We start from the raw sequence: 27,350 nt of genomic DNA on the forward strand, positions 1-27,350 counted from the left end.
CAAAAGGTCATTAACTTTCACTTAATAAAGGCAGACACGTAAACAGCTTCACTGGCACAACACTCGAAGGAGTCTGAACAGCTCCGATAAAAAACACTGTCACAAAAAGAAAAGGGATTGCAATTTAATAACAAAAAGATCAACCATAAATCAGAAAAAGAAAATTCTTCTAAATCAATATAGCAATGACCTTCAAGTGAAGAAAAATGTGTGAAAAGACTAAATGTCAAACAGATGCAAAGCTAAAACTAAAAGCTAAAGACTAAAGAAGAAGGGTGAAAATTATACACCAGAGACTGCTGAGAAAGGTCAAGTTTTGAAATGTCTAGAGTGACAAAGCAGCTCGGCTCTGACAGCTGTACACAGGAGGGAGCAGTCAGGTGACGATGGGGGAGTGGGCGAGGCGGGGTGGTTGGGCAAGAAGGGTCAAAGAAAAGTTAATGAGCAAACTTTAGATGATTCGTATTAAATTTACCCCGAGAGACGAACAATAAGTGAAAGTTTTAATGCACAACTTTTAAATATGAATCTTAATTCTTGGATGTAATACCCATGAAATGACACCCAGCACGCTGACTAGTTGAAAAATGATGCATATGAGATAAAATTAATCAAATAACACTGGTGCACCCCAGTGGAGTGCATAATTAATTTTTCAGTTTAAACAGTGAAATCATCTCATTTTGAAAGTATAAAATCCAGCATATTTGCCTGGATCCACACACTGACTGTTCTGTGTGATATCAAGCTACAAGCATGTGATATGGGATTGGAACAATGATGTAATGATGAGACGCTTTTTTTCTCCTCCTTCTTCTTATCATAGGCTAATAGTTGGGTTTTCTTTTTTGACTGTGCTACTGGAATACAGGGTGAAAAACAAATGTGTGATTCACAGAAAGGAGAAACTGGAAAGAAAGACTGATGCATTATGTGAAGCAGTGGAAAAGCTTGCCTTATTTTCCTATTCTGTGCATCAGCCTAGTGTTATACTTCCACAAGGTGAGATATAACAAAAAATGAAAACATCAAATTGCTCCCAGTGTGATCTTTTCATTTGGAGAACCCGTATCTTCAGCGTCCCTTTAATAACTACTGTACGAATGCTTGATGATTTTTCTGGGATGTTGAAAGCTTGTAAAAGTGGGTGCACGATTTGTACTGTTCCAGTTATAATGTTCTGTTTATGGTGTGAAACCTGACATCTAATACAGCTTTTTAAAGAGTCTTGTCATGGTTTCCAGACCCAAAGAGGACAAACATCTAAGATTTCCTAATCTTGAGTTTAATACTGTCTGATAATAATCTTAGTGTCTGTAATAGGCTCAAATATCTTGGACATCTTATTACAGATCAAATGACGGGTATTGATATTGCACAAGAAAAACCCCCACTTATCAAATTTAAGACTTTAATAAACCACAATTATCAGCTGTCGAGACAATTTTCACATTTTAAAGACTTTTTATTTATTTCTTTTTTTGTGCTTATTTTACTTGATCTTTGTTTTTACTTTGTGACTTTGCGGGTCAACATGCTGGAAGCAGCCATCAGAAGATGGGTTCACTGTAGTCATGAAGGGATGGAGATGCTCAGCAATAATACTCACGTAGCTGCGGTGCTTAAACAAAGCTCAGATGTTAGTAAGGGTGTTCTGGCAAAGAAATGTCTCCACACCATTACACCAGCAGCAGCAGCATGAACCAATGATATAAGGCTGGCAGGATCCATGCTTGCAAGCTGTTGACGCCAGATTCTGACCCTATCCTCTGGAAATTGCAGCAGAAATCAAAACTCATCAGAGCAGACAACATTTTCCAATCGTCTGTTGCCCAATTTTGGTGAACCCATGTGAACTGTACTCTCTGTTGTCTGTTCTTAGGTGTGGCACCTGGTGTAGACTTCTGCTGCTGAAGCTTATACGCTTGAAAGTTTGACGTTTGTGTATTTAGAGATTTAGACCTGCTTTTCTGCTCTCCTATCAGCTTCTCTGTAAACCCTACTGATGGTTGTGTGGTCAAATTCTAGCAGATCAGACAAGTCACCTACAAAAGTTTTATGTTCAAAAACTTGAACATCACACTTAAATCATCCGCCCCTCCCATTCTGATGCTCACTTTGAACTTCCGCAGGTCTTGGCCGTGTCTACATGCATACATGCATTCATCCAAAGCCAATTACAGACCCACAGAAGACATCCATCCCATCCATTCGCTTCCGCTTGTCCTTTTCAGGGTCGCGGGGGGCGCTGGAGCCTATCCCAGCTGTCATAGGGCGAGAGGCGGGGTACACCCTGGACAGGTCGCCAGTCTGTCGCAGGGCTAACACACAGGGACAGACAACCATTCACACTCACATTCACTCGCACATTCACACCTAGTGACAATTTGGATTATCCAATTAACCTATCCCCACAAGCTGCATGTCTTTGGACGGTGGGAGGAAGCCGGAGTACCCGGAGGGAACCCACGCAAACACGGGGAGAACATGCAAACTCCACACAGAAAGACCCCGGCCTGATGGTGGAATTGAACTCAGGACCTTCTTGCTGTGCGGCAACAGTGCTAACCACCGTGCTGCCCCCACAGAAGACATATAAAGTTAAATGCGTGTGTAAAATCGGAGCCTTCCGGGTCGGGAAATACTGAATGTTTTCATGCTCGCTGACTGCTGAAAAGCTTTGAATAAACTGTACGAGTGCCATGAGCTTTCCCACATCCGTGTCCCTCTGGCAGTCACTCGTAAAATTCTTGCAACGTAATTACGTCCAGCGCTACGTTCCTTATCGTTTCAGCACCCTATTGGACCAGCCCTTTGAGCCTATAGCCAATCAGAGGACAGGAACCAGGAGGGCACTGATTGCAAATACGGAAATACAGTGAGAGCATCCGCGTCGTTATATTTACCTTTCATCTCAGGCAGTTTAAGAGTTTGTGATTAAAAGGAGACTGTGCACAAAGCACGTATTTTTCCCCCGCTCTATGGATTTGTTGTCGCTTCTGTCATGGGCCTGCATCGTGTTCACAGTCGGGATGTTCTCGACTGGACTGTAAGTTTAAATGATCGTTAATTGCATGCATCTATGTTTTATCTTACTTCCTGCTCTAACTTTGTAAGGATGGGAGAAAGTACGAAGAAAGCAAGATCCCACTGAGACAGGATGGAGATTTTCTGAACTGCTTGCACTTGGTAGCATCACAACAACTTTATAGTGAAGGAATGCGAGAAAGTACTAACACTGAACATGGAGTTATTGGTTTAAATTGCTATTAGCATCTCCAGCCTATTCTTTTGTTTTTTATTCTTTCTGTGTGTGTGTATGTGCATGCGTGTGTGTGTGTGTGTGTTTCTAGGACCGACCTGAAAAAGATGCGAGAATCCAAAAGTACAGACAATATCCAGTTTCTCCCTTTCCTCACCACGTGCCTCAAGTGAGTTTCTCTTTCCGCTTTTGCATAATTCACTGTGATGCATCATCACTAATGTTCCTGTTGTTTCTATAGTAACCTTGGTTGGATGTATTATGGGATTCTGAAGAGAGATCAGACGATTATCCTGGTCAACATCATTGGTGCTCTTCTCCAGATACTTTACATCATCATGTACTTCCGCTACACGAAGCAGAGGGTCAGCATAGTCAGACCTGTCATAAAGCGCTCTCCTTACTTGCAGCTGGATCTTTAATTTATCTGTCTCTGTATTTGTTGGTTTCAGAGGTTAGTGTCCTCCCAGACCCTTGCAGCAGGGATTGTACTGATCTGCGGTTGGCTCTACTTCACCATGTTTCTTACTGATGGAGACATTCGTCTCAGCCAGCTGGGACTCACCTGCAGCGTGGTCACCGTCAGCATGTACCTGTCACCGCTCACCGACCTGGTACAATTCACACCACAGACAAACACAACATACAGGCAGCGTGTAGAACGTCGCCTGTGTTTGTTTTCTCTCACTGAACTGAATAATATTTCAGAACATGATCTGGAAATCAGTTACATTTGGATGATAGTACCTAAAAACTCGCCTTAATGAGTTTTATATTGTAAAGGTAAAACTTTTAGTAGTAGAGAGAAAATCCTGCTAACAACAGCAAGGGTGTGGAGGAAGAACTGTCTTTTTAACAGGAAGACATCACACAGCAAGCGAGTCGATTTGCACAATACTGCGAATCGCTTCCTATGTTGATGCAGCTTAAGGGCTCCAGCCCTAATTATAATCTTTATCAAAAAGTGAAGTTTATTTTTATTTTTAGCACATTTAAAAACAACAAAAGTGCTTTACGAATAAAGTAATCAAATTGGATACAACCGAGTTAATGACACAGTTAAAAAAAGGAAACCCGAATTTAAAAGAAACACATTTAAAAGTACTCAGAACTCATTTTGATTTAAAAGCCAAACAATTTCTTTTTTAAAAAAGGAAAGTTTAATCTTAAAGGTAAAGAGGGTGTCTGTCTCCTCAACCCAAACTGTGAGCTGATTCCACAGAAGAGCATCTTAAAAGCTGAGGAATCTGTCTCCCATTCTACTTTTAAATGCTCCAGGAACCCGGCTGGTTTAGCTCAGTGCATTGAGGCAAGGCGAGGCAAGTTTATTTGTATAGCACAATTCAACAACAAGGTGATCCAAAGTGCTTTACAGAGACATTAGAAACAAAAACAAATAAAAAGCATGATTTAAAATTGATTAAAACAAGCAAACAAACAAACTAACTAATTAACAAACAAACAAACAAACAAAACAGTATATAAAATCAAAAGAGATAAAATCAGAACAGTAGATAAAATCATTAGTTAAAATGTAAGTTTTGAAATTTAAGCTTAAGTGTGGATTTGGTGTTTTATTCAAATGCAGCTGAGAACAGGTAGAGCAGGCAACCCATACGGCTGAGAGCGGTCAGCCTGGGTTCAAGTCCGACCCGCGGCCGCATGTCTCTCCTCTTCTCGCTGTCCTTTCTTCACTGCACTGAAGAAGGCCAAAAAAAGTATTTAAAAAATGCCCCAGGAACCACAAGTAAGCTAGCAGTCTGTGAGGAAGATATGATGAGGCTTGATCATTTAGATGGCATTTTAATTAAACTTTGGATTCAACACGGAGCTGCTGAAAAACATATAACATTTTTCACTTTACTCATAGCAATATTGCAAAGACTAAAGAAAGCAATGTTATTTGTTTAACGTACATGGTATTTGTTTAATGTGCACGGTTGAAGGCAATGTCCTGGTAAGAAATGACTCTAAGATTCCTCACAGTGTTACTACAGGCCAAAGTAAAGCCATCCAGAGCTTAGTGTGAAACCTCAGCGTTTTTCAAATGAAGTAGAATCAGAAAATGACTTGCCAAAAATATTTATAAAAACTAGTGTGCATATGGGGATAATTAATAGCATACCAAACGGATACTATTTTTGTTCAGTTAATGAAGTCAGTTTGCAGTTTGCTGCTTCATTTCCAGTAAATGGTGATGGGCTTAGCTGGTAAATGTTTTTTGGTTTTGTTTTCACTTTTGTTTTGTTTTGGTTTTCCATCCTTTCCAGTTTAGCCTGTCCTGTATGTTACTACATAATTCTCATATCCATTAATTAAATTTTTCAGGACATAATAAAAACACTAGATTGGGGGGAAATTAATTTTTGCTAAAAGCCATATGAGAAACTGGGACTGCTGTATAGGGCTGCACCAATAAGCTTATAAAGATATACAATTAGTATTGAGTTCAAATTTTGGACCCCTCAAAAACAGTCCCAGTTTCTGTTGGGAAAATTAATTCCCTTCCTCTGCACTATATAAAGTCAGCCACTGGGGGCAAAAGTCATTTTGTAAAGTAATTGTTTTTAATCTCCCCACAAACTCTGAGGTCCTCGAGGAGCCCAGAAATGGGACTGGCTATGAGTCTTAAAAGATTTACATATGCCGATCTTACACATGCACGGCACCTGTGAGCTTTCTTAGAACTTACCCAAAGGAGATTCTTGTGATAATGCAAAACCCAGCAGAGTCTGATCAGGTGTTAAACAGTATTTAATCTGCCAGGATCAAAGTCCACGTAACATCTGTTTTCACTGATATGAGAGTCAGTGTCATGTGCTCTGCCTTCTGCACACTCTACCCAGGCAGTACCCTAAATCAAACTGAATATTTACAACAGTGAAGAAGTGTCTCTGTGGTGTCATTATTAACACATTTGGCTAACACGTGAAAGAGCTAAGCCATCAAAGCCTCAGTGGGGGCATCAGTAAGACTTGTATTATGATACAGCATAGCAGATTACGATGAACACCTATCTAAAAACTGGTGCCGTGTCTCCTGATGATACACCCAAGGGGCAGCATTTAAAGGCTAAAGAAGGTTAGTCCCAGGATCGAGCCATGTGGTGTGCCACAGCTATTATAATAATTCTCGTTCAGAGCAACAACAATATCTCTATCCAAACTACTGAAGAACATTTGCACATAAGTCCAGACGTTCCTGTGCTACATGAGAACATCTCAACAATTGGGTGTTACACTAAAAACAGTCATTTGACAGGTGGTTGGATTCAAAAGGACTTTCCTTCAACCAGAGGCATCAGAAAAGTAGATCTTTAATAGCATATATTGTGTGCGCTTTACTGCACACCTCCCCCCTCAACTAAAAGTTAGTAGATGAAAAGTGTCGTAATCAACGAAGTGTTTGATTGGTCGGTCGACCTCCACAGTGAACTCAGAATGATGACACTCGCTCGCACATGGACAGTGTCAGTTTCATGTCTTGTGCCTGCAGTTAATAGATTAGAAATGTCAGGCAGGAAATCTAAAGGGTTGAGAGGGTAAAGAACAGCCCCACGAAGCAAATACTCCTCTACTACGTGCCAACCTCAAACAGCATAGTATACTATTTGAAACTTGAAACTCCACTAGTAGCGGACTCCTTGGTGGTTGTTGCTGCTCATTCAGAATCATTATTGCTTTTTCCATTAACAGGCAGCCCACACAGTGCTTGCCCTTGTACAATTCATATATTATAGGCTTGTTAGTGTGGTCATATTTTTCTGTAATGTAGCACAGCATTAATAGTGTTACATTGTTTCTTATTCTTTGAACTCAAATTATTTGTGAGTCACTTCAAACATTTATCTAAAAGATTCTATTGAACCTAACCTTGCAGCAGCGAGTTAAATAATCAGTTGAACTAATGGCTGCTACTAGGAAGATTTTTGTTTGGGTAAACCTTTTTGCAATATAGACTTACTGGACAATTTATTAGGTACCCCTTGCTACTTTTCCCTTTAGAACTGCCTTAATTCTTCATGGTATAGATTCAACAGGGTGCTGGAAATACTCCTCTGAGACCTTTCTCCATATTGACATGTTAGCATCACACAGTTGCTGCAGATTTGTTGGTTTCACATCTGTGATGTACTATTGGTTTGAGATCTGGTGACTGTGAGTACAGTGAACTCATTGTCATCTTTAAGAAAGCAATTTGAGATGATTTAAACTTTGTGGCATGGGGTGTTATACTGCTGGAAGCAGCCATGGGCACACTGTGATCATAAAGGTGGTCAGCAACAATACTCAGGCAGGCTGTGGCGATTAAATCCTTAATTGATTCCAAGGTGGCCAGAGGGTACAAGAAAGTCCCCTACACTGTTATACCCCCACCAGCTTGAACCTTTGACATAAGGTTCGACATGTTTTACATTTAAAGATATTCTTCTGCGTGCCTTGGTTGTAATGGGTGTTTCCTTCTTATCAGCCCAAATCAGTCTGTCCATTCTCCTGACATCAACAAGGCACTCAGAGAAAATATCCAGTCAGCAGGGATTTTCTTTCTCATACCATTCAAGCCTTAGAGATGGTTGTTTGGGAAAATCCAAGGAGATCAGCAGAGTCTGAAATATTCAGACCACCCTGTCTGGCACCAACAACCATGCCATATTCAAAGTCACTTAAATCACCTTTCTTCCCCACTGTGATGCTCAGTTTGAACTTCAGCAGTCATGTTGATAATGTCTGCGTGGGTAAATACACCGAGTTGCTACGATATGATTGGTTGGTTAGATGTTTGCGTTAATAAGCATTTATATAGATGTATCTAATATAGTGGCAGGTGATTGTGTACATGCATTACAGTTCATAGTACCCTCACTGTATTCATGATAACACTGATTGTGTTTAGTATCTACAATAGGAACCTCATATCTTCTCATTTCCTGAACGTGTTCCTCGTTGAACCCACTGCACCGGCAGCAGCTGCTCACTTTAATTCATCTGCTCACATCATCTCAGTCTGCATGTTCAGCTATGCAGTGAAGGGATAAATCCCCTGTTCTCACTCTTTCCTTTTGTCACTGTATTTGATCTTCTGGTTCCGTCTTCTATCCTGTTCGTCTCCTTCCCTCCATCTGCCTCACAGCACCGAATGACCCCCAGTCAGCTTCCTGCCTTTCTTTCCCTCATCTGTCTTCCTGTTATTCCCAGTTTCTGTCTTGTGTGTTCCCTGGCCCTTTGGTTCCATTATGTTTTCTGCTATATATGCATATATAAAATGATGTAGGCACTGCACAAATTACTTAAAATCCAAAGCTGCCTGCTTAAAGATCATTTTTGTTTTTTTAAATTACAGGTTGGGAATGTGGTGAAATTTCTAAGCCAAAATTGAATAAAAAAAAAACTCCAACAAGCAGCCAGATAATGTATACTTTAAACTAACCCAGAGGACAACTAAATATGTTGTCAAAGTAAAACAAAGCTATAAATGTAAATTTACTGCCTAAGCTCTTAATTTAAAACACTCATAGGTTTCCTTTGCCCTGAGTTATCAACACTTTAGTTAAGTTCTCTTTCGGGTTTCGGTACCTTCAAATAAAATGGAGTACAGTGTGTCATCTGACCACTTTAGAAGTACCCAGTGTTTATATCACTTCCAAATGGCCCCTTTTAAAAGCAGCATGAAGAGTCTGCCAGTCATAAAGTGGCGCAAGACACAATAGTTAAAATGTGGGCAAAGCAGTGCACACTTACTCCTTCCGGCATTGGAAGTGTGTGACAATGTAGCTGTGGGAACGTCTATAGAGAGCACTTTTGAAGAGGCATGCTGGTGTGTTGATATTTGAATAGAGTAATTCTCTCTCTCAGGGGTCATCACTGAAGGCACCTTTCATGTAGCAGTTGGTAATTCGATCCCTTGTAAATATTAAAAACTGTAATAATCCAGCTTTGAAGTGTATGTTAATGGCATCCCTCCTCCTCTCTGCCTTTGCAGGTAGAGATCGTGCGTAGTGGTAACGTGCAGTGCTTGTCCTTCCCTCTGACTGTAGCCACCTTCTTCACTTCAACCTCCTGGGTCTTCTACGGCCTTCAGCTGAGCGACTACTATATTGTGGTAAGACATCATGAATACGCACTTGGATACCTGTAAGCTCAGCTGTCAGTGTTGTGTGAGGATTGAAGCGATAACATGTTTTTTTTTTCTTCTTCTTCCTTGTTTTGCTTGTTTTCCAGGTTCCAAACACACCGGGTATTTTCACTAGCCTCATCAGATTTTATCTATTTTGGAAATTTGCGTCAGTCAATCAAGGTTCGCCTTCCTACAAACCCGTGCACATATGATGTTGACAGTTGAAAAATTCATCTTCACGGATGGACGGTTGGCAACAAAGCTTTAGAGTTACATGTTGGAACAAACTCAGCGAGTGACTCGACGTGTAAAGTGTTTTGTTTACTTTTTGGGGGGGAAGAATAATGTGGACTTTTACTCAGCTGAGAGTAAATTTCACGATGTCTTTAATATGATTCAACTGTTACTGTTCTGCGGATAGTTGTTAGACATGTTACTACGTGTCTCTCTCTGTGTCTCTCTCTGTGTCTCTAAGTGCCTTCTTTTAGGTAATGTTTGCCATTAAAGATTTATGTGAATTTTTAGAGGTTAAAAACGTATATATTGTACAGTGGTTAGCACTGTTGCCTCACAGCAGAGAGGTGCTGGTTTGGATGCACTGGCAAGCTGGGGCCTTTCTTGTGGAGTTGATCTTTGGGTGCTCTGGCCTGTTTCCTTCCACAGTCCAGAGATGCACTCATTTGTTTAACTGGGGATTCTAAATTGGCGATAGGTGTGAATGTTTAGTGGGATTTATACCTCTGATTTAAATCTACTCCATAACGTCATAATCACAAATTCTTCTTAAACCCTGCACCCTAACCAATGTGCACCTCCCTAGAAATGTAATGTAAAATGTGATGCCAATTATTGAACCAACTGGAAGAGAATGGATAAGCTCAAAACTAAAAGTTTACTGCCAACTAGTGTCTTGGAGGTGAAATTGCAGACTTCTGCAGGCACACTACACAGAAGTACGAATGCTAACAGCAGCGTTAGCCAATTGCTTAGGCTATGCTGTTTTATGTTTTAGACTCTGAAGTATAAATTAAGCTTTTTCCCTGCGATAGACTGGCGACCTCTTCAGGGTGTACCTCATCTCTCACATATGACAGTCTCCAGCTTCCCTGAAAGCCTGAATGGATATATAACAGCACATGCAGTTTGTTACAGTTATATTTAAAAAAAGGGAAAATATTGTAAAGGAAGAAATTTATGTCCATTTTCTGCTGGACAAACAATGTGTTTTATCATTAAATAATGAAAGGTGCCATATCAATAAATTTTTTTTACCGTAACTGTCACTGTCTGCTGTTTTTTCTCCTTGCTGAGGCTGTACTTGACCCTTTGAAGTAGAGGAATTTGTGCTTTAGTTTGGAGGTTTTGTTTTGGGTTCAGTAACGAGCTTTCATGCATGTGACGAGGTAAGTGTGTATGATTGGAGTGGCAGTGCAGGAGAGACAAAAGCCTGTTTGATGGTGCAGCAGTGCGAATGAGCTTGTTTGTGTGAGCCTGTTGATTTAGTGAGGGCAGCGGTGGGAAAGGCTATGGCAGAGATTCTCATCCTCAGTGTGTGTGTATGTGTGTGTGTGCATGAATGCTACTTGGACCGCTCTTCCTGAGCTCAAAGAGCTTGCCCCTGACAGAGAACACACATGCACAACAACAAGACAGTATTGTGTTGGAAGCTGAGTGTTATGTAGAGGCAAAGAGAAGACTGGAGGTGGGAGATAAATGAGATATACTTGAAAGAAACGTGGGGGAAATATAAGCAGCAGGTGAAAAAGCAACAAGAAAGGATGTATAAATGAGATGGAGGTAGTAAAGTGTGGGAAAAGAATAAAGGAATTTCACGGATAAATTTAGGTTTGGCTTCTAATAGGTTGTAATTATGTAGCACAGTTCTTTAAGTATTGTTTGCTAGTATTTCATGGAGAGACACAATAAGGACATGTGCATAGAGTGTCTTTACCCCTCCATCAGAGCTCTGATTTCCTTTTTTTAAGTCCAGTTTTGACCTTTATGAATCAATTTGGTCTTTGTATCGTATTGTCTGTCGGATCTCTATCTAGGAATTCAGTTTTTCTTGTTTTCGTTTCCCTAATGCAATCGATACACAACTAAAGATAACAGCACACATTCTCAGACAGTCTCTCCAAAACATTCATGGTGCTGTTATTGATTGCACATGCAAAAGGTGGCAGAATTAGTTTTGTAGAGAATAAGAAAACAGGTTGAAGGTGAAGTTAATAACCTCCCTATTTTCTCACATCTGTACATTTGGCTAAATGCTCAGTAATGTGACTGTTGCAGAAATGACCTGATACATAACGCCCCCTCACTGCTGTGGGACCACTCGCTAAGAAGCTCTTAAATAAATGCTTTATCACGATAAGTAATTTAACCTGTGGTCAGGAACAATTACGTAAATAAAGTAAATACAATTTTATTCAAGATAAAAATAATATTCCAGTGCTTTACAATGAAATGCTAAAATAAAGACAGAAAAAAAGTCTCCTTTCATCCTCAGCCTTGTATTTTGCACAGCCAGCAGGTCCTGATCACATGACCTCAGGGATCTGCTTTGAATGCATTGATGTAAAAGTTCACTGATGTAAACTGATGCTTGTCCATGCTTAGCTCTAGAAGTCAAAAGTGAATCTGGAACCAGGATCTCACAACAGTGTGATTCGAGTGTTCATTACTTTAGGCACAAATCTCTTTAGGAGACAAAAACATTTGACTTATTTGTTTTTATTTATATTAAAATAGCATAATAATCTATGCAAGATTTGTAACTTAGAAACATCTTAGGCCTTTAAAGAAACACATAACGTTCACGTAAACGAGAACGAACATCTTGTAGATTTGGTGGAACTATGCTTTTTTTTTTTTTTTTCATTTCATTGCAGTCCACTAAACTTTAAAAAAGTCTTCTTCAATATGTAGCAATTCCATGAATGTCAATACATGTTAAAATATACAACTTTACAGTATTAAAAAAGTCCTTGTTAGATTTTCTCTCACTTTATAACAGCTCTGAGGTGGTGTAACCACATCAAGTGTGCTAGGCCCCACTATCACTAACTATATTTCTTCATCCTGTCTGTGCTGTTCTTGCCTTTAACAGTCTAAAAACAGTTTGAGCGTCAGGTATGCTGAGTAGAATTTTACATTAGCTGTACATTAAACCCGTAATGTTTTAATGACCAAGCTTAGTGGCATTTGTAGCAGCAGCCTAAACGCCAATAATGAGCCCCTAAAATATGAATGTGAATTAATAAATATACATCTACTGGTTGACGACACGTTGACTCTGTCTGTCTTCTGTGTAGGCAATCAAACAACGAACACTTAAAGCTCAACAAATCTTAAAGTCACTCAAATTCATCTTATGCTGTGAAACCTTTCAGATCTACAGTGGTTTCCAGTCCTGTCCAAGGTGGACAAAGAAAACCTTCAACATGCAGAAGGTATATAAAACAGTTTGTGTGTCCAAAACATGCCAAAGGATAAACCAAGTTCATCCACTGGCAATCTTGAGTGTATGATGATGTATAATTGATCTGTTTAAAGCAATCCATTCGTTGCCATCCCTAAAGTCAAGCTGTTAGAGCTTTTTACTTGTGTGGTAAATTATAAAAACATTATTTTAAAGGAAACCTGTGACAGGATACTGCAGACGAGTGACTCAGAGTTGAACAATAAGTCGGAGTTTTGTGAGTAGAAATTAGTCATGAAGGTTGAAAGGGAAAAAGGAGTATCTTGAGAAACACTAAATGATGAGTCGTGGAGAAGACAAGGCAATACTGGAAGCTGGAATCATGCTTCTGTATAAAACAGATAGACATCAATAAGACGAAGAAAACAATGGTTGGAGTCAGACTGGCCAGACACACCCCTAATTAGAAACCGTGGCTGTGTTGTGAAGGGACAACGTGTTAAGTGCGAGGCAGGAAATCAAAACACAGACCTCACGCTGATGAGTACACGTCTTTGGTCGGCAGCCAAGTAGTAAAATGAGCTCTATCTTGTGTACATGAGCGCGTTTGTGTGTGTGGTGTAGTAGCGTTGATGAGGAGGGGGTGAGGAGCTGAACAATGAGTACGACTCACAAACAGGATCCCTCTGTTTCCTGTCACAGAGACTGTCTCCTTAAACAACACACACAAGCTGACTCTTGTACTTTTGCCCATGTCCTTTTAAACATAGGCGTATACGCATTGTATATACAGCAACTACAGCATGTTGTGTCTTACACAGACACTCCCACAGCCTCTCCTTCGCAAACACCATGTGTGCATTCAGATGTCTATTTTTGTCGTTACGGGCAAATTTTGATCCGTGGGTTTTGTTTCCCCCGTAATTACACACAACAAAGTCTTTGCTAACATGCAGTCAGCAACCAAACAGTGTGCACACTCAGCATATAAACACACACACACACAAGGCATACACACAGCACACTGGGAGGTAGTCAGCAGCTTGTGCACTTTCTGCCATCAGTAAAAGCACACCTGTCCCAGCTGCTGTTTTGAAGGGAAGAAGAGGGGAAAAGGAATGTGCTTCTCTCAGTTTTCCTGTGAGCCCCTCACCCTTCCCAACCATCTCTGTTATCCTCCTCCCTTTACTTGTTTATCCAATTATTCTCATGGTCAGCTGCTGTTCTTCCTTTTCTTCTCAATGCTGGCATCTTTTTTTTCTGTCCTCATCTTCATTGTGTGTTTTCCTCTGTCTTTTGCCTCATTGTTTTTCTTACTCACATCTTTGCATTCTTTTGCAGTTTCCCTCCTGCTTTGCATTACACGCCTCGAAATTGTCTCCGTGGCCCCGTGCTCAGATCATCTGCAGTGAAAGTCAGTTCCATGAATCTGACAGTCAAAGATTTATATAGGTTATATAAGCAGAGCAGAAAGGATAAGACTACAAAGAAAAAAAGATGCTGTTGCATTTTCATGCAACAGATCTCATTGACTGGCAGAAGACAACTATAAAATTCACCCGGTTACCAATTATACTGAAACTGTCAGTTACAGTGTTTTTATTGGTGTGCGTGTATATGCCTGCTTTTCCCTTTCTGTACAGTTGTTGGTATAGGTATTTATGATGAGCCATGTGCAGCAAGTGGTTTTCTGTTCCTAATTTTACCAGCGTCTCCACCTTGACTTTATAATCAGCGTTTTCTCCTCAGAGCCTGGAGGCTGCACAGCTGAAGAACCTAAAATGCCCACATTGTAGGTTGCACACAGAGACCACCTTCCTCCTTCTCTCTCTTTATCTCACACACACACACACACACACACACACACACACACACGCACACACACACACACACACACACACACACACACACACACACACACACACACACACACACACACACACACACATGCACACACAGACTAACATGCCAAATGTGACTCCTAAGCTCTTTCACTGTTTCCAGCAGCTGCTGAAAGACATTTGCTCTGTACCTTGAAGATTAACAGGGAGAACCTCCGGTGTGTCTTAAGGGTTTGAGTGTAGTTCGGCGTGTTCTGTCTCCCAGATTGTTTTTCTTCCTCCTTCTTCCTCCTCCTCCTCCTCCTCTCCCTCTTGCTTCTGTCGCCCTTCAAAATTTGAGCCGGGAGTGAAGTGATATGTGACAGCTAGTCATTAAGCTGTCAGAGGAGAGCCCATGGACCAAAACCCTGTCAGCATGGATGAACATACACATTTCACCTTTGATATAAATCATTTGTCAGGTATCCTCTTGTTTTACTGCCAGAACATATCTGAGACTCCCCAGCTGTGCTTGACAGCAGTGGACCCAACAACAGAGGCATTAGATGTCTTAGGCACAACATTTAATTTAAGTCGTTCCTTTGGTGGTTTTATAACTTATGTACGTGTTTTTATTTCTTTGTAAAACATGACTCATACTGTACACCGGATATGAAGAAACAGGTGAGATTTTCTGAAGAAAAACAAGCCGAGCAGGTGGTATAGAACATTTAATGACTTTTTAAAGAGGTAATGTTTTTTCCGGTCTAAAAATGACACACAGACGTAACTACTTGGAGAACCCGTGGGGCACTGGTCCTGTCTGAGCATGCCATCCCATTCTGGCATCCATCCAGAGTGCAGATGGATCACAGATTTGTGTGTCTGCGTGTGGTTTTGGTTCTGTTTTTGAATGGCAGCTGGAAAGTGGAATTGAATTTGATTACGTGCATGTGGAATTCTGTGCAGGGACACGCAAATGTGTCAAATCTACTGTGCCAGTTGTAATGTTGCCATATTTGGTTAAATTTTTCTGTTTTTTGAGGGGAAAAAAAGTTTCAACCAGTTGGAGCTTGCTGAGGTCCTCTGAGGGAGCTGAGGAAGAGTGTATATCTGCGTGGTTGCACGTACGATGTACGCGTCCACTGCGATGCGCAGAGATGCTGAAAAACGGGAGACACAGCTGTTCAGGGGATTTGGAGCCTGTGCTTTCATTAGCAAACATTTTTGTAGCTTCTTGCACTGTATGCACATTTGAAAGTTTTTCTGCATTTCATTGCATATGAAACTTATTCTGCATGGCAGCATTTTTAACAGTATTCCCAGTAAAACTGTAAACAGAAAATCTCAGGTGTGCATACCAGTTTAAGATTATTCCCTGTTATGAAACAACTATATTTACTTAGCTGATACTTTGTTTCATTATTTTTTTAGTTTGTGATATATCAAATATGTAAAGAAATCAAAATGCCTTTTAACCTGCAAGTGGCCAAGTCTGATCACTTTAAGGTGACCCCTGTCATACACATGTGTTGAGATATTTTTAAATCTAAGAATGTTTCCTACCATAAATTTACTTCTCGGAAAACTCTCCACAGGGCTTTGTTTTTTTTTAATTTAGCAGGAACTGTAAAGGTGTGGCAAAGACAGCGGAAAGTTGTGTGGCTTCATTTATGACCCGGAAATATCTGAATTGTTTTTATTTTTATTGTGAACACTGTAGGCTTGGATTTCTTTGTAATTTACTGGTATTTTTTCCATAATTAGGCACTGATTTTGACGGTTATATTTTCAGATATTTCAGTGTTTAGACTGTTGTAGATTTACACGGAACATATTTGTCTATATTTTGTTCTGATCAGGATCACGAGATGGGCAAGTTAGGATGAAACCCTGCACAATTATAATGACAAAAAATATCATGGAGTCACTAGTTCATCTATATTTTTAATGTCAAAATGACACTACTTCACTGTAATATATAATTCACTCAAGCCTGCTGTGAGTTTCATCACATTTTGTCTATTATTGTCTATAGTTTTGCTGACACCAAATCTAAATACATATATATACAAAACACTTTTTGTCATTACAAAAATATGGAAACCTGTGATTAATTACATTGAAACATTTTAAAATGTCCTTTATAGATAAAGGAAACAGTCTAGCATAGTAATGTATACTTTATTGATCCCCGTGGTGGAATTGCTCTCTCTGCATTTGACCCATTCACTCAGGCAGCCACTAAGCAGGCGCACCGGGGAGCAGTGTGTAGGGATGGTACCTTGCTCAGGGGTACCTCAGAGTAGCCATTCGGTGGATTCGAAACCGACCTTCCGATCATGGGGTGACCACTCTACCTACTGAGCTATCCCTGCCCCTAGTATGATACACAAACAGGAATTTAATAAGAATTTTAGTCACTAACAATAGCTGGGCTAAGATGAGGGTTAGAATTCCTTGTTATCACTTAAGATTTCTTCTAAAAAGAAATCCAAGTTTTTAAGGTATAGGTGCATACTGCAGATGATTCATGATTACGTACTGATTCCACTGAAGTCACAAATCACAACAAATTTCTGTTGAGACACAGTTACGTGTTTACGTGCAAATACAGAGTTTTGTGATGCTGGGTTTTCTCTGGTAAACACGTTTACGCTAAACTCAGCCGTAGCTAAGAAATGGTGAAGCCACAGGGCAAACAGAGGCCTGCGGTGAGAAAAAACACCAGGAAACAAAAAGCAAGAACGTGTCTGTATAACGCTTCACTGGAAAACAGTGTGCTGTCAATGTGGATTTTTAGATTTGGGGAGGTTTTCTTTCTTTTTCTGTTGTGCCCAAAAAGAAGAAAAAGAAAGACGAGATAGATACGAGCAAGATTAATATTCTTCCAGGTCTAACACCATGAACACCACAAAGATTGGTTCAGATGAACCAAACAGAAGCTGAATGCTCCCATTACCTAACATTATCTGACATGTCATCACAGATTTGTGACCAGACATCTTGGCGTTGACACAGTGTGCACCTGTTGTGAACTTTTTTTTTTCCAAACAAAAAAGAGGACAATTGGACAATGCAATGTTGCCCCCTAATGCTGAATATTCCATACTGCAAGCTCCTGAAGTGGAAGAGCTTCAGCTCTGGTTTGATTGCAACAGCTCCCTGCTGATGTCAAAGGACAACGACAAATTCAGAGAAATTTTGAGATTGCGTAAGATGTATCTAAGTCATCTACCTTTCTGGAAAATATCTTTCTTTGATGACTACGCTGTTAAACAACAACCCACTCACCTTGTCCCGTCTAGTGTTAACATGCTATAATGCAAATGTTGAAATCTTTCTGCTGCTTTTAGTGTCAGATTTCCAAAGGTGTGTCTTGGCTGATTATATTTAAACCCTGTGGCACAAAACATCCACTTTATTCATTTAAGCAGCTCTGGCACACTTGCCCTTACACGCAATGGGGCATCACACGCTGAGAGGCGTTTTTTCCATGACATGCAAACAAATAGGGTTTGTTTTGGTAAGCCCTCTGAGACTACTGTTCTGCTGTCTGCAGTCAGTCAAAGTCTTTATTGTGTGCAGCAATTTAACCACTAGTTGTGTTTATGTTAATGTTGGGTATTGTATGAAAACATGTCAGTTGATGATGAAATGCTTTAATTTAAGGGAGTTCATTTTGGGGGGATTCAAATTTAAAAGACAAAATGTTAAGAAGCACTAAAGAAATTGTCATGCATATCTACTTGTGATTTCTTCAGTACAGAGAAACCTTTGTGTTCACATGTTGTGGTGCTCAAGGGCAGGGAAAAGAGATAATTTACTGATACATATACATATGTAATACTGTGAAAAACTCTTGAGCCACCCTTGATTTCTTCATATTTTGTTGAAGAAATCAAGGGTGGTTTGGGGCAATAGCTCCTCAGGCTGTAGAAAAGTCTTTTAAAGATTTTCTTTGGACATTGGCTGCTTTTTCAATTATTTGCAGTCCAGCCTGTGTACCTGAACAATGTCAGATGATTTATTCTGTTTGTTTGTTTGATCATAAGTTATAGAACTTATGTCTACACACAGCAGACAATATAGAAAGTACCGATTTTAAATTAAGTCTTTGCTACGTAGTGTTAGATTATAATATTATTTTATGCCATGTTATACCCCTAATTAAAGATTGTGAATTATTATGTAGTTTTAGTTTGCATTATTCTCCTGAATCAGAAGAAGCTGATAACTATTGCATTAGTTAAACTGATTTGCATTACATTAAACTGCTGACTTGTTGTGAATGAATGATATTGTTTTATGATGCATTATATTGCTGAGTTATAAGAAATACTGTTCGCAGAAGGTTATTGTCTAATTTGTCTGAGTAGAAGAGAACAGAGTGTGCTGGAGTTTTCTGCCCCATTTCAGCAGGAGCAGATAAACAGGGAGCCAAGGTCGTAGCTTAGGCGCTGTGTGAGAGAAAGCATGTGAATGTTTAGGCTTTGTATGATAAGGTGGAGGCACCAGAGGCTATAAAAGTTTGAGCAATGCTCCACCATTTTGAGATTTTGAGGCTGTCTGCATCAGTGTCCATCTCCCACGCGTGTGTTCATTAAAATCATCGTTTGACTCAACCCGGCCGGACCAGTGTTGTTATTGTGGTTTTTTCTCTTGTCTCCATCCCCAATATTTTGAACCTTAACAGCTTGGGGGCTCGTCCTGTGGTATTGGGGTGGAATTTAAAGGTTTGGACGGTCCGAGGTTGTCGAACGGACAGGCACAAGCCAGTGGTCTGATGTGAGTGGACATAAGCCGGCTTATCTAAAGGTAAGGCACTACCTGTTGAATTATTTCCAAAGTGTGCCAAATTGGATATGACTAAATTAAAGTCCACTCACTGAAATTACTGGTAGAGTGTCTGTTTTGATTTTGATGAGAATCACCGTGTGTTATGCAGTTAAAGTTGCTTAAGAGTATTTAATGAAGTTGAAGTAAATATGAACGTAATAATGTTGGGTTTGAGTCCCTGGATATTGAGCTGAAGGCTCAGGTAGTTTGGTAGGGAAATTAGGACAGAAACTGTTCCCAGAAGTAACAGAGACTGGTTAATAGTTTTACAAATTAGGTCAGAAACTGTTCCCAGAAGTAACAGAGACTGTTTAATTGGTCGTAAAAAAGTTATCTTTCTTCGGTGAGACCCGTTATGGTAAAATTTCTCAAAATCGGTTAGGTGAAAATTATTATAGGACGGCAGCCCAGAAGTCTGCTAAGAAGCACATAGCCCGGGGGTTACGCCCCCTCCTGGCCGTGGACGCGCGGTCTTGACCTGTCGGCGAACAGGGTTAGTTCAGTTTGGCTTATCTGTGGGGTACAGGGCATCCTGAAATAAGCTAGGAGTTACCGAGTCTCCTCATCGTTTAAAACGGTGTCATGTGCTTGTTTGGACAAAGTTAAATTGAGTTAGGGATTTAGAAGTTAGGTCAGAAACTGTTCCCAGAAGTAACAGATACTGTTTGATTGATTACAAAAAAGTGAGACTTTCTTCGGTGAGACCCGTTATTTTAAATTTGTCGAAATTGTATAGGCGCTCTTTAGAAGTTAGGTCAGAAACTGTTCCCAGAAGTAACAGATACTGTTTGATTGACTACAAAAAAGTTGGACTTTCTTCGGTGAGACCCGTTATTTTAAATTTGTCGAAATTTGTTAGGTGCTGAATCTGTCAGGCCTGTCAGTGATTGTAAATATAAGACGTCTTTGTAATATAAAATAATAGAGTTTTGCCTGAGCTTTGTGTGAGACTCTGTGTGACGTGCAGCTGCAGCGCTGCGAGCTATTTTTAGACGGTGTGTGAACATGCAAATGAGCGGTGACACGCACAGAGGACTTTTGTTGCTGTTTAGCGTGTTTTTGAGTTTTATAATTTTGATTTGCAAACAATGATACATGCCTGTAATTAAAACGCTGATTTTGCTGATTATGATACTACAAATAAGGTTTTGAATGACTAGGGTGTGAATGATGTTGGGTTTTAAAGCTGAAACTCAGAGAGGAGTGTGTTGGGAGACTGGCATGTAGTCTGCAGTGCAAAGGTGGGCGTCTTGCCTGCTAGTCTATTTAACAGTGATGAAAATGATATTAAATAAATCTCTCAGTGTGTTGATACAGGTGGCTATGGGGCTGGACCAACTGCCCCCACAAGCACGGCGGCCGAAGCAAAATTATAGTAATGGAAACCAAACTCAGCAAGAATCAGCAGCTGTGGAAAAGACAGCAGCTAGCAGAGAATTAAAGGAGAAATTAAGAGAAGTTTTAACACATAAAATTGCGGCCAACAGACTTGTGGAGGTTGGGAAGGCGCCTGGAGCATCACAACAAAAAGGTGAAATAAAAACACACACAAGCAGAGAAATGTGAGAGAGAGGCACGTGCTAGAGAAATGCCTCGTTTGAGAAAAAACGTTAAATTAGCCCATGTACAGCTTGGTGGGTTATGAGAGGATTATATGGTGAGAAAAAACAAAAAAAGGGGGAGAGAAGGCTGACACAGGGCCTGGTCCCGTTGTTTTTCCCCTCTCTGAGTAACACAGCCAATACAACATGATTTTCCTGTTCGTTTGTTTTTGTTTTTGTTTTGTTTTGTTTTTTCTCTTTATGCTTGATTACAGGCTGCTTTGTCGGCCCGGAAAAGCCGAGGCTGACCCTGGACTCCTGCTCTCCCCTCTACCATCGTTGCTCTCTCCTTTACCATCTTCGATGTGACTCTGACCAAATGCTAAAGCAGCTGGACCCACAACAACTTGAAACTGTCAACAGTGCTGCAGGAAAACGATCTCAGGCAGCAGAGACGGAGAGAGTTAAATCCAAGGCCCGTTTCACTACACGGGGAGATTTCTGTCAGCGTCTTTTCTTTCTGAGAAGACTGAGAAAGGCCCGGCTCCCACCACCGATTCTGACCACCTTATATAAAGGAATTATTGAGAGCATCCTGAGCAGCTATATCACTGTCTGGTTCGGGAACAGCACCATGCCGGACAGACAAGCTCTACAGAGGGTTGTGCAATCAGCTGAGCGCACCATCCGCTCCGAGCACCCTGACCTGCACTCAATCTACAGCAGGCGGTGCTGGACCAAGACCAGGAAGATCGTGAAAGACCTCAGCCATCCCAACAACAGACTGTTCTCTCTGTTGCTGTGTACGTGACAAATAAACATCTGGATTTGGAAAACGAGGCACTCGCAAAGCCACCAGCATTGTGCCTGATCGGACACACCCCTCTCACACACTCTTCACACTCTTGCCATATGGAAAAAGACAGCTTCAGCTGACAGAGCTGTGACGAGACGCCCATTAAGCCCAGATGAAAAGTGAGGCCGAGCAAAACCATGCTGACCTTAACCACTCTGCATTAAAACTGTGCAGGACAGTGACGGACCAACAATGACCATCGGGCAGCAAAAAGGGCGTGCCAGAGACAGGAGGAGTAACTGAGGTCAGGAGGCACCTCAGAATGGACAAAACACCAGGAGAAAATAAGCTGAAGGCACAGGTGTCGGGGCTCGGCCAGGAGCTGACCTCTGAGAAGAGCCGAACAGCAGAGCCGCAAAAGGCCGTGGAGCAAAGCAAGGAAAACATCAATGGACTTTAATCTGATTTCTACGGAAAAGACTCTGAGGTTTCTGCCCTCAATAAGACCTCGAGGCATCAGAGCAGAAACTGAGCATGGCCCAGGAGGAGCTAGCTGAAAATCGAACCCATCAGGCTTGGAGTCCAAGACACCGGACTTGAAATCAGGCCGGAGCATCCTGGAGCTAGATGAGCAGTGTGATTTGTCCGGTCTGCTATGGAGCAAACGTTAGGGGGATGGCTTCCTGTCGCCTCTGCCGTCCTCCGATCGCTCAGCGTCCTGGGCTGCCCAGCTCCGGACTGAACGCTCGGGCCGAGACACCCAAACAACCATGGACTCCATTCCCCTGGAATGGGACCACGACTACGACCTGAGCCGTGGGCTTGAAAGTGCAAGCAGGGATCCCAGAGAGCCTTGAGGCCTGTGTTAAACTAACAGAACAAAGATTGAGGTCTTCCACTGGGGAGGTGGAAGCTGCAGACTCTCCTATACACCTTCTGGATGTCAGCCGTTCCACCTGCAAACAAACGGACAGCAGTCGCACTTCTGCAAGCAACAAACGGACATCCAGACAATTGAGCTGCGTATCAAAACCCTGAAGGAAGACCGAAGCAAAAGGGTCAAGTTAAGGAGGAGCGAAATAAGGAGAAGATGCTGGACACTGGAGAAAAGGACTGCCTCAATTGGGGCCAGAACCAGTATGGACAGAACTCTGAGCAGCAGCACCAATGGATGCAAACAGACTGAAAAGGAGGAGGGCAGGACCCAGGGCACGCTTCAGGCCGTGGTTTACCCAGAACACTACAACAGGAAAGTGATGAACACAAACACCCACACAAACACACACATCTACATGCACCGACTCAGAGTGAAAAGAAACATACATATGAACATATGCACTCGTTGATTGAGGGAGAAATGACACACACACACACACAAATTAAAATGTTGATTCAATGAACTGAGAAGTGATCCACACACACACACGCTGATGCAATGAAGAATGCTTTACTAACAAATGCTGCACACAAACATCCAAATACGGAGTTGGTTACAACAGCAAGAACTGATTGATTATTTATTGCTTAAATGTATTTCATGCCACGCAGAGGGCATTTGTGTAGATTTAGAGGACATGGTCTGAAGCACTTTGATAATGAAAACAATGTCTGTGCGTGATGTCTGTTTATGGCTCAAAGCCTCCACTGAATTGTTTACTGTGCTTCACACAGTCTAACAAGGAGCAGTGGTACAGAGCGAAAATGATGAATGAATGGTGTGAGTTTTATTTCGAAGAGATTATGAAAAGGTTGTGTTGATTCAACTTAGTTGTTTACGTTTTTGCCAAGGTAAAGAGTTGGTGTGTAACTAGTGTCCACTATTGAGTCAAGTAAATCCAACATGTTTTGTTGGTGCAAAAAGGAGTTTTGGTTGATCTTTGGGTTTTGTTTGATACTAGGTTGATTCTATCAGTGAGGTTTGGATTGTTTTCTTTCTCTGAGAGAGAAAAGGATGGTTTTATGCTTGGGCATGTTTGTAATGGGCCCCAGTATCTGTTATTATATGAGTGTTTAATTGGTTACGTCTGTGTTTGCTTTCGTTACAGTGCACTGAGATAAGAACATCTGAGAGGTGTGATCCACCGGTGGTGATATTTTGGTATTTTGTGAGCTCCTGATTTAACAAATCGGCTCCTTAATCCAGGCCTGAGAGAGTGAATTTTAAAGTGTTATAAAATATTCTTACTGAAAACAGTCGCGAAGTATTTTTCTCCATGATTATAATGAGCTTGGGAGAAAATTCACTTATATGGGACACTGATCCTGAAGCCTAAAAGGATTGCAGCGAGTCAATCCAGTCCAAAGAAGGAAAAACAAACAAGGAGCTGTTTCCTTTAAAATGATGACGTCATCTTGCTGGTGATGGAGCCTCGAATAGGCTGCGCGTGAGACTCCATTATCAGCAATATCTGGTATGAATGTGTGTGAATGTATGCATGTGACTGGACTGTGACGGACTGACGACTAAAAGTTTTAACTGACTTGGTACTGAGACAAAAACGGTGCCGACTTTAGGATTATTAAATGTCCACAGACAATTCACCCAGCCTGTAAAAGAAGGGTGGATGTTTTGTTTTGCTTTGTTTTGTCTGCAAGAACAGAAGAATGACAGAGACTAAAGAGCTGTAGCTTCACAGCAGTGTGAACTGCAGACTGAACCCTTTGGTTGCTAATTTTGAGCTACTGATGTTTGCATTAAGGAAATTGTGTTTTAGTAGCTGTGTTTTAAGTAAGGTATCACATTATATTGTTGGGAATATTAAATGCTAAAGTGAAGAAAAGGTTTGATCCCACTCATGACTGAGCATGTTATTATTAACCATAGTGGGTCAATGTAGAGAGTGAATTAATTTTAGAGAAATAAAGAAAAAACAAACAAAAAAACCTCCACCGAGGTCTATGAATAAGAGGGGAATGATAGACAGCCACACTCAAAATGGAGATATGTAATGATAAACACTGGTCCCCGTCTTTTGGGCGCTTTCTTGAAGTAGTCAACATTTTAAAAGTAAGATAAAATAACAGGGGCATGTGCTGAGGGGTGGTGCTGCACAAGAATAAGAGTAAAATAAAGAAGATATTGTTTTTAGTTTTGAGAAGTGCAAATTAAAATGTACCATTACACTCAGAGGATCAATATGAAGCTTGATATTTGTTAATTTTGAATGAAGTACATGACTGGTGACTGTTCTGTCCTGAGCTTTTGTTTTTACAGCACCCGCTTGATCACACCAACAGTTTCTCGCCACCGAAGAGGGGTACTTGCAAAGAATAAAGAACGGGGAGGAATATCATCAAAACTGGAAAAAGGTAATCCCCAAAGGGGGTGATAACGCCATAACTTTCACTATGGTCAAATTCTCAAAATTTGACCCTCAAAAATTCTTCAAACATTTAGACACAAAGTGGAGATTTAGATAAATATAATGTCGTAAACCACATAAGCATGAAGTATTTGATTCAATAAGATGGTGAAAAAACAAGCAGCAAAAGGTTGATCATGTTAATGGTGTTTATTCAAGGGTGCAGAGGAGATTATTATTATTAAAGACAACAAATGAAATAACGAAAAGTAGAAGTGGAAAAAATTTGCGTTAACGGTAATAAAATCAAAACAAAAAGGAATACTAACTAAAACTGTACTGAATGTTCACAAAACTAACTAAAATTAACTGGATTTATAGCGAAATGTGTTTGGTTGCATTGATGTGTGCGTGCCCTGCTGTAGTGAAATTAAGGTAGTACGTTAGTCGAGTCGTCTGTGTTGCTGCTCCGTCCACGCGCAGAATCAGGTCAGGAAAAGTCGGGAGACAGCGCCAGAATAGAATTGAGGATGATTTTAATATGACTGTTTTATAGACATAACAAGAGTCTGGTAGTGGAGAGGGACGTAATGTCCTCCTGAGACCCAGAGAATAAGAAAAAACAGGGAGAAAATATTTTCGTTTTTTTTTTCTTTTCTTTTTTTTCTTTTTTCTTTTAAATAAATCAAGTGTTATTAAAATAACAATCTCATAAGATGAAGATCAGGGACCAACCCAGAAGTCACTGACACTTCACTAGCTGTAAACTATTGGTTCAGGAATAAGTGATGGCACTGAACTTTCTATTTCACAAAAGTCAATTTATTTAGGATATCTGAGGAAGTACTGATTTTATTTGGAGACACAAAGGAACATTTGGCACTTCCCTCATCTCACATCTGTTTCATTGTTGTACCCAATCATTCTACAACTGAAATGCCTTGGACTGCTAACCATTTCAGGCAAGTGGAGTGAACCATATTTTGCTAGACTCTCATCAGATTGGGGCTTCCTTTTATTGATCTTTGGAGAGAAGTCTTCATTACTGGTATTATTCAGGTCTTGTTCACATGTTTGTCCCAGGTTTCTCAGCTAAGAGGAGCTTAAACCCCAGATACTGTGAGTTCTTTTCACACATTGAGATCACTGATAACTCTCAGCAACGACGTGATCTCGTAGAAACAATTAGGTGTTATGGATTCAACTATAATTGCGACTCTTATTTTTTACTTTACTGGAAAAGATTTCTGCATTTTACCCATATTTTATTTTTAACTCAAAATCAAAATTCCAGATTCTACTACATGTTGGTTTTGCACCAGATAGGACGACAGATTTCAGGTGGCCCTGTGTCTTTCTCTATTACATCTGCCACTGCATCTCGATAATCTTTGTGTGGCTTCTAGTGGGTCCTGACCCTCTCATATTTTGAAAAATCTATGTTTGAATCTCCCTTAATAATTGTGTTAAGAATTCTCTCCGCCTTGGTCAAAAGTTGGGTATTAGGAAAAAGTGAAATAAATATAAATATAAAGTCCCAATGTGTAGAGCACACATTAATAAATTAGTCATGTTCCCTGTGAAAGTAAATGAGCCTAATTCTTAAAGACCCCTGAAATTATTTACTAGATGTTTATTTTTTGAATAAAATAAGAATCTGAGTTTAACAAAACATTTTAAATGTAAATATCAAGCTTACCTTTCTCTCTTCCATAAAATGTGCTTGTGGGCACGCCAGCCATTTTGAAAAGGTGGGAAAAACAATTGGCAAGGCCACACCCCCACACATGTGACATAATTTTAAAGGTACTGTTGTCCTCTCTAAGAAACATCAGGACTTAGAGGAGTGGCAAGTAGAGTATGAGAGCTACAAGCAAAAAACTAAATGTGTACTACAGTGCGCAAAAATGAATTACTGGGCCATCAGGGGGTCTTGAGGGACATTTATAAAAAAAAAAAAAAATCCCACAAACCTTAAAAGTGCACTTGAAAAGCTCACACAAGAAGGTTAACCTAGCTTACCTAGAAGACCTCATCAGGGGGAGCACACTCCCCCTCTTTGAAGAGCTCACCCACTTAACTCGCATCCCAAGAAAATAGCTAACCCCAGATAAGGCAGCGTGATGTATCCCGAGATAACAGGACTGGGACATCTAAATAAAGGTGTGAAACAATCGCATGGAAAAGGTTATCAATTGACTTCAACCAAAATTAGGAACACTCGGTGCGGCAAGAATTAATAGCTATTAGTCTCA

The 27,350-nt window shown here is 40.6% G+C and overlaps 1 protein-coding gene across 1 annotated transcript; it reads left to right on the forward strand.

The window, feature by feature from the left end:
- The first annotated feature begins 2,835 nt into the window (after positions 1-2,835).
- slc50a1 (solute carrier family 50 member 1) lies at positions 2,836-10,647 on the forward strand. Its single transcript, XM_082552559.1, has 6 exons — positions 2,836-3,049; positions 3,354-3,431; positions 3,504-3,627; positions 3,715-3,876; positions 9,242-9,361; positions 9,481-10,647. The coding sequence occupies exons 1-6, from the start codon at positions 2,982-2,984 to the stop codon at positions 9,586-9,588; spliced, it is 660 nt and encodes a 219-aa protein (XP_082408685.1). The 5' UTR covers positions 2,836-2,981; the 3' UTR covers positions 9,589-10,647.
- The last annotated feature ends 16,703 nt before the right edge of the window (positions 10,648-27,350 follow it).

The sequence above is a fragment of the Aulonocara stuartgranti genome (assembly GCF_965226115.1).
Source record: "Aulonocara stuartgranti genome assembly, chromosome: 11".
NCBI classification, from domain to species: domain Eukaryota; kingdom Metazoa; phylum Chordata; class Actinopteri; order Cichliformes; family Cichlidae; genus Aulonocara; species Aulonocara stuartgranti.

Coding starts and splice junctions, on each gene's coding strand:
- slc50a1 (XM_082552559.1), top strand. CDS start 2,982: ATGGATTTGTTGTCGCTTCTGTCATGGGCCTGCATCGTGTTCACAGTC. Junction 3,432..3,503: donor TTCCTCACCACGTGCCTCAA/GTGAGTTTCTCT, acceptor TTGTTTCTATAG/TAACCTTGGTTGGATGTATT. Junction 9,362..9,480: donor TGAGCGACTACTATATTGTG/GTAAGACATCAT, acceptor CTTGTTTTCCAG/GTTCCAAACACACCGGGTAT.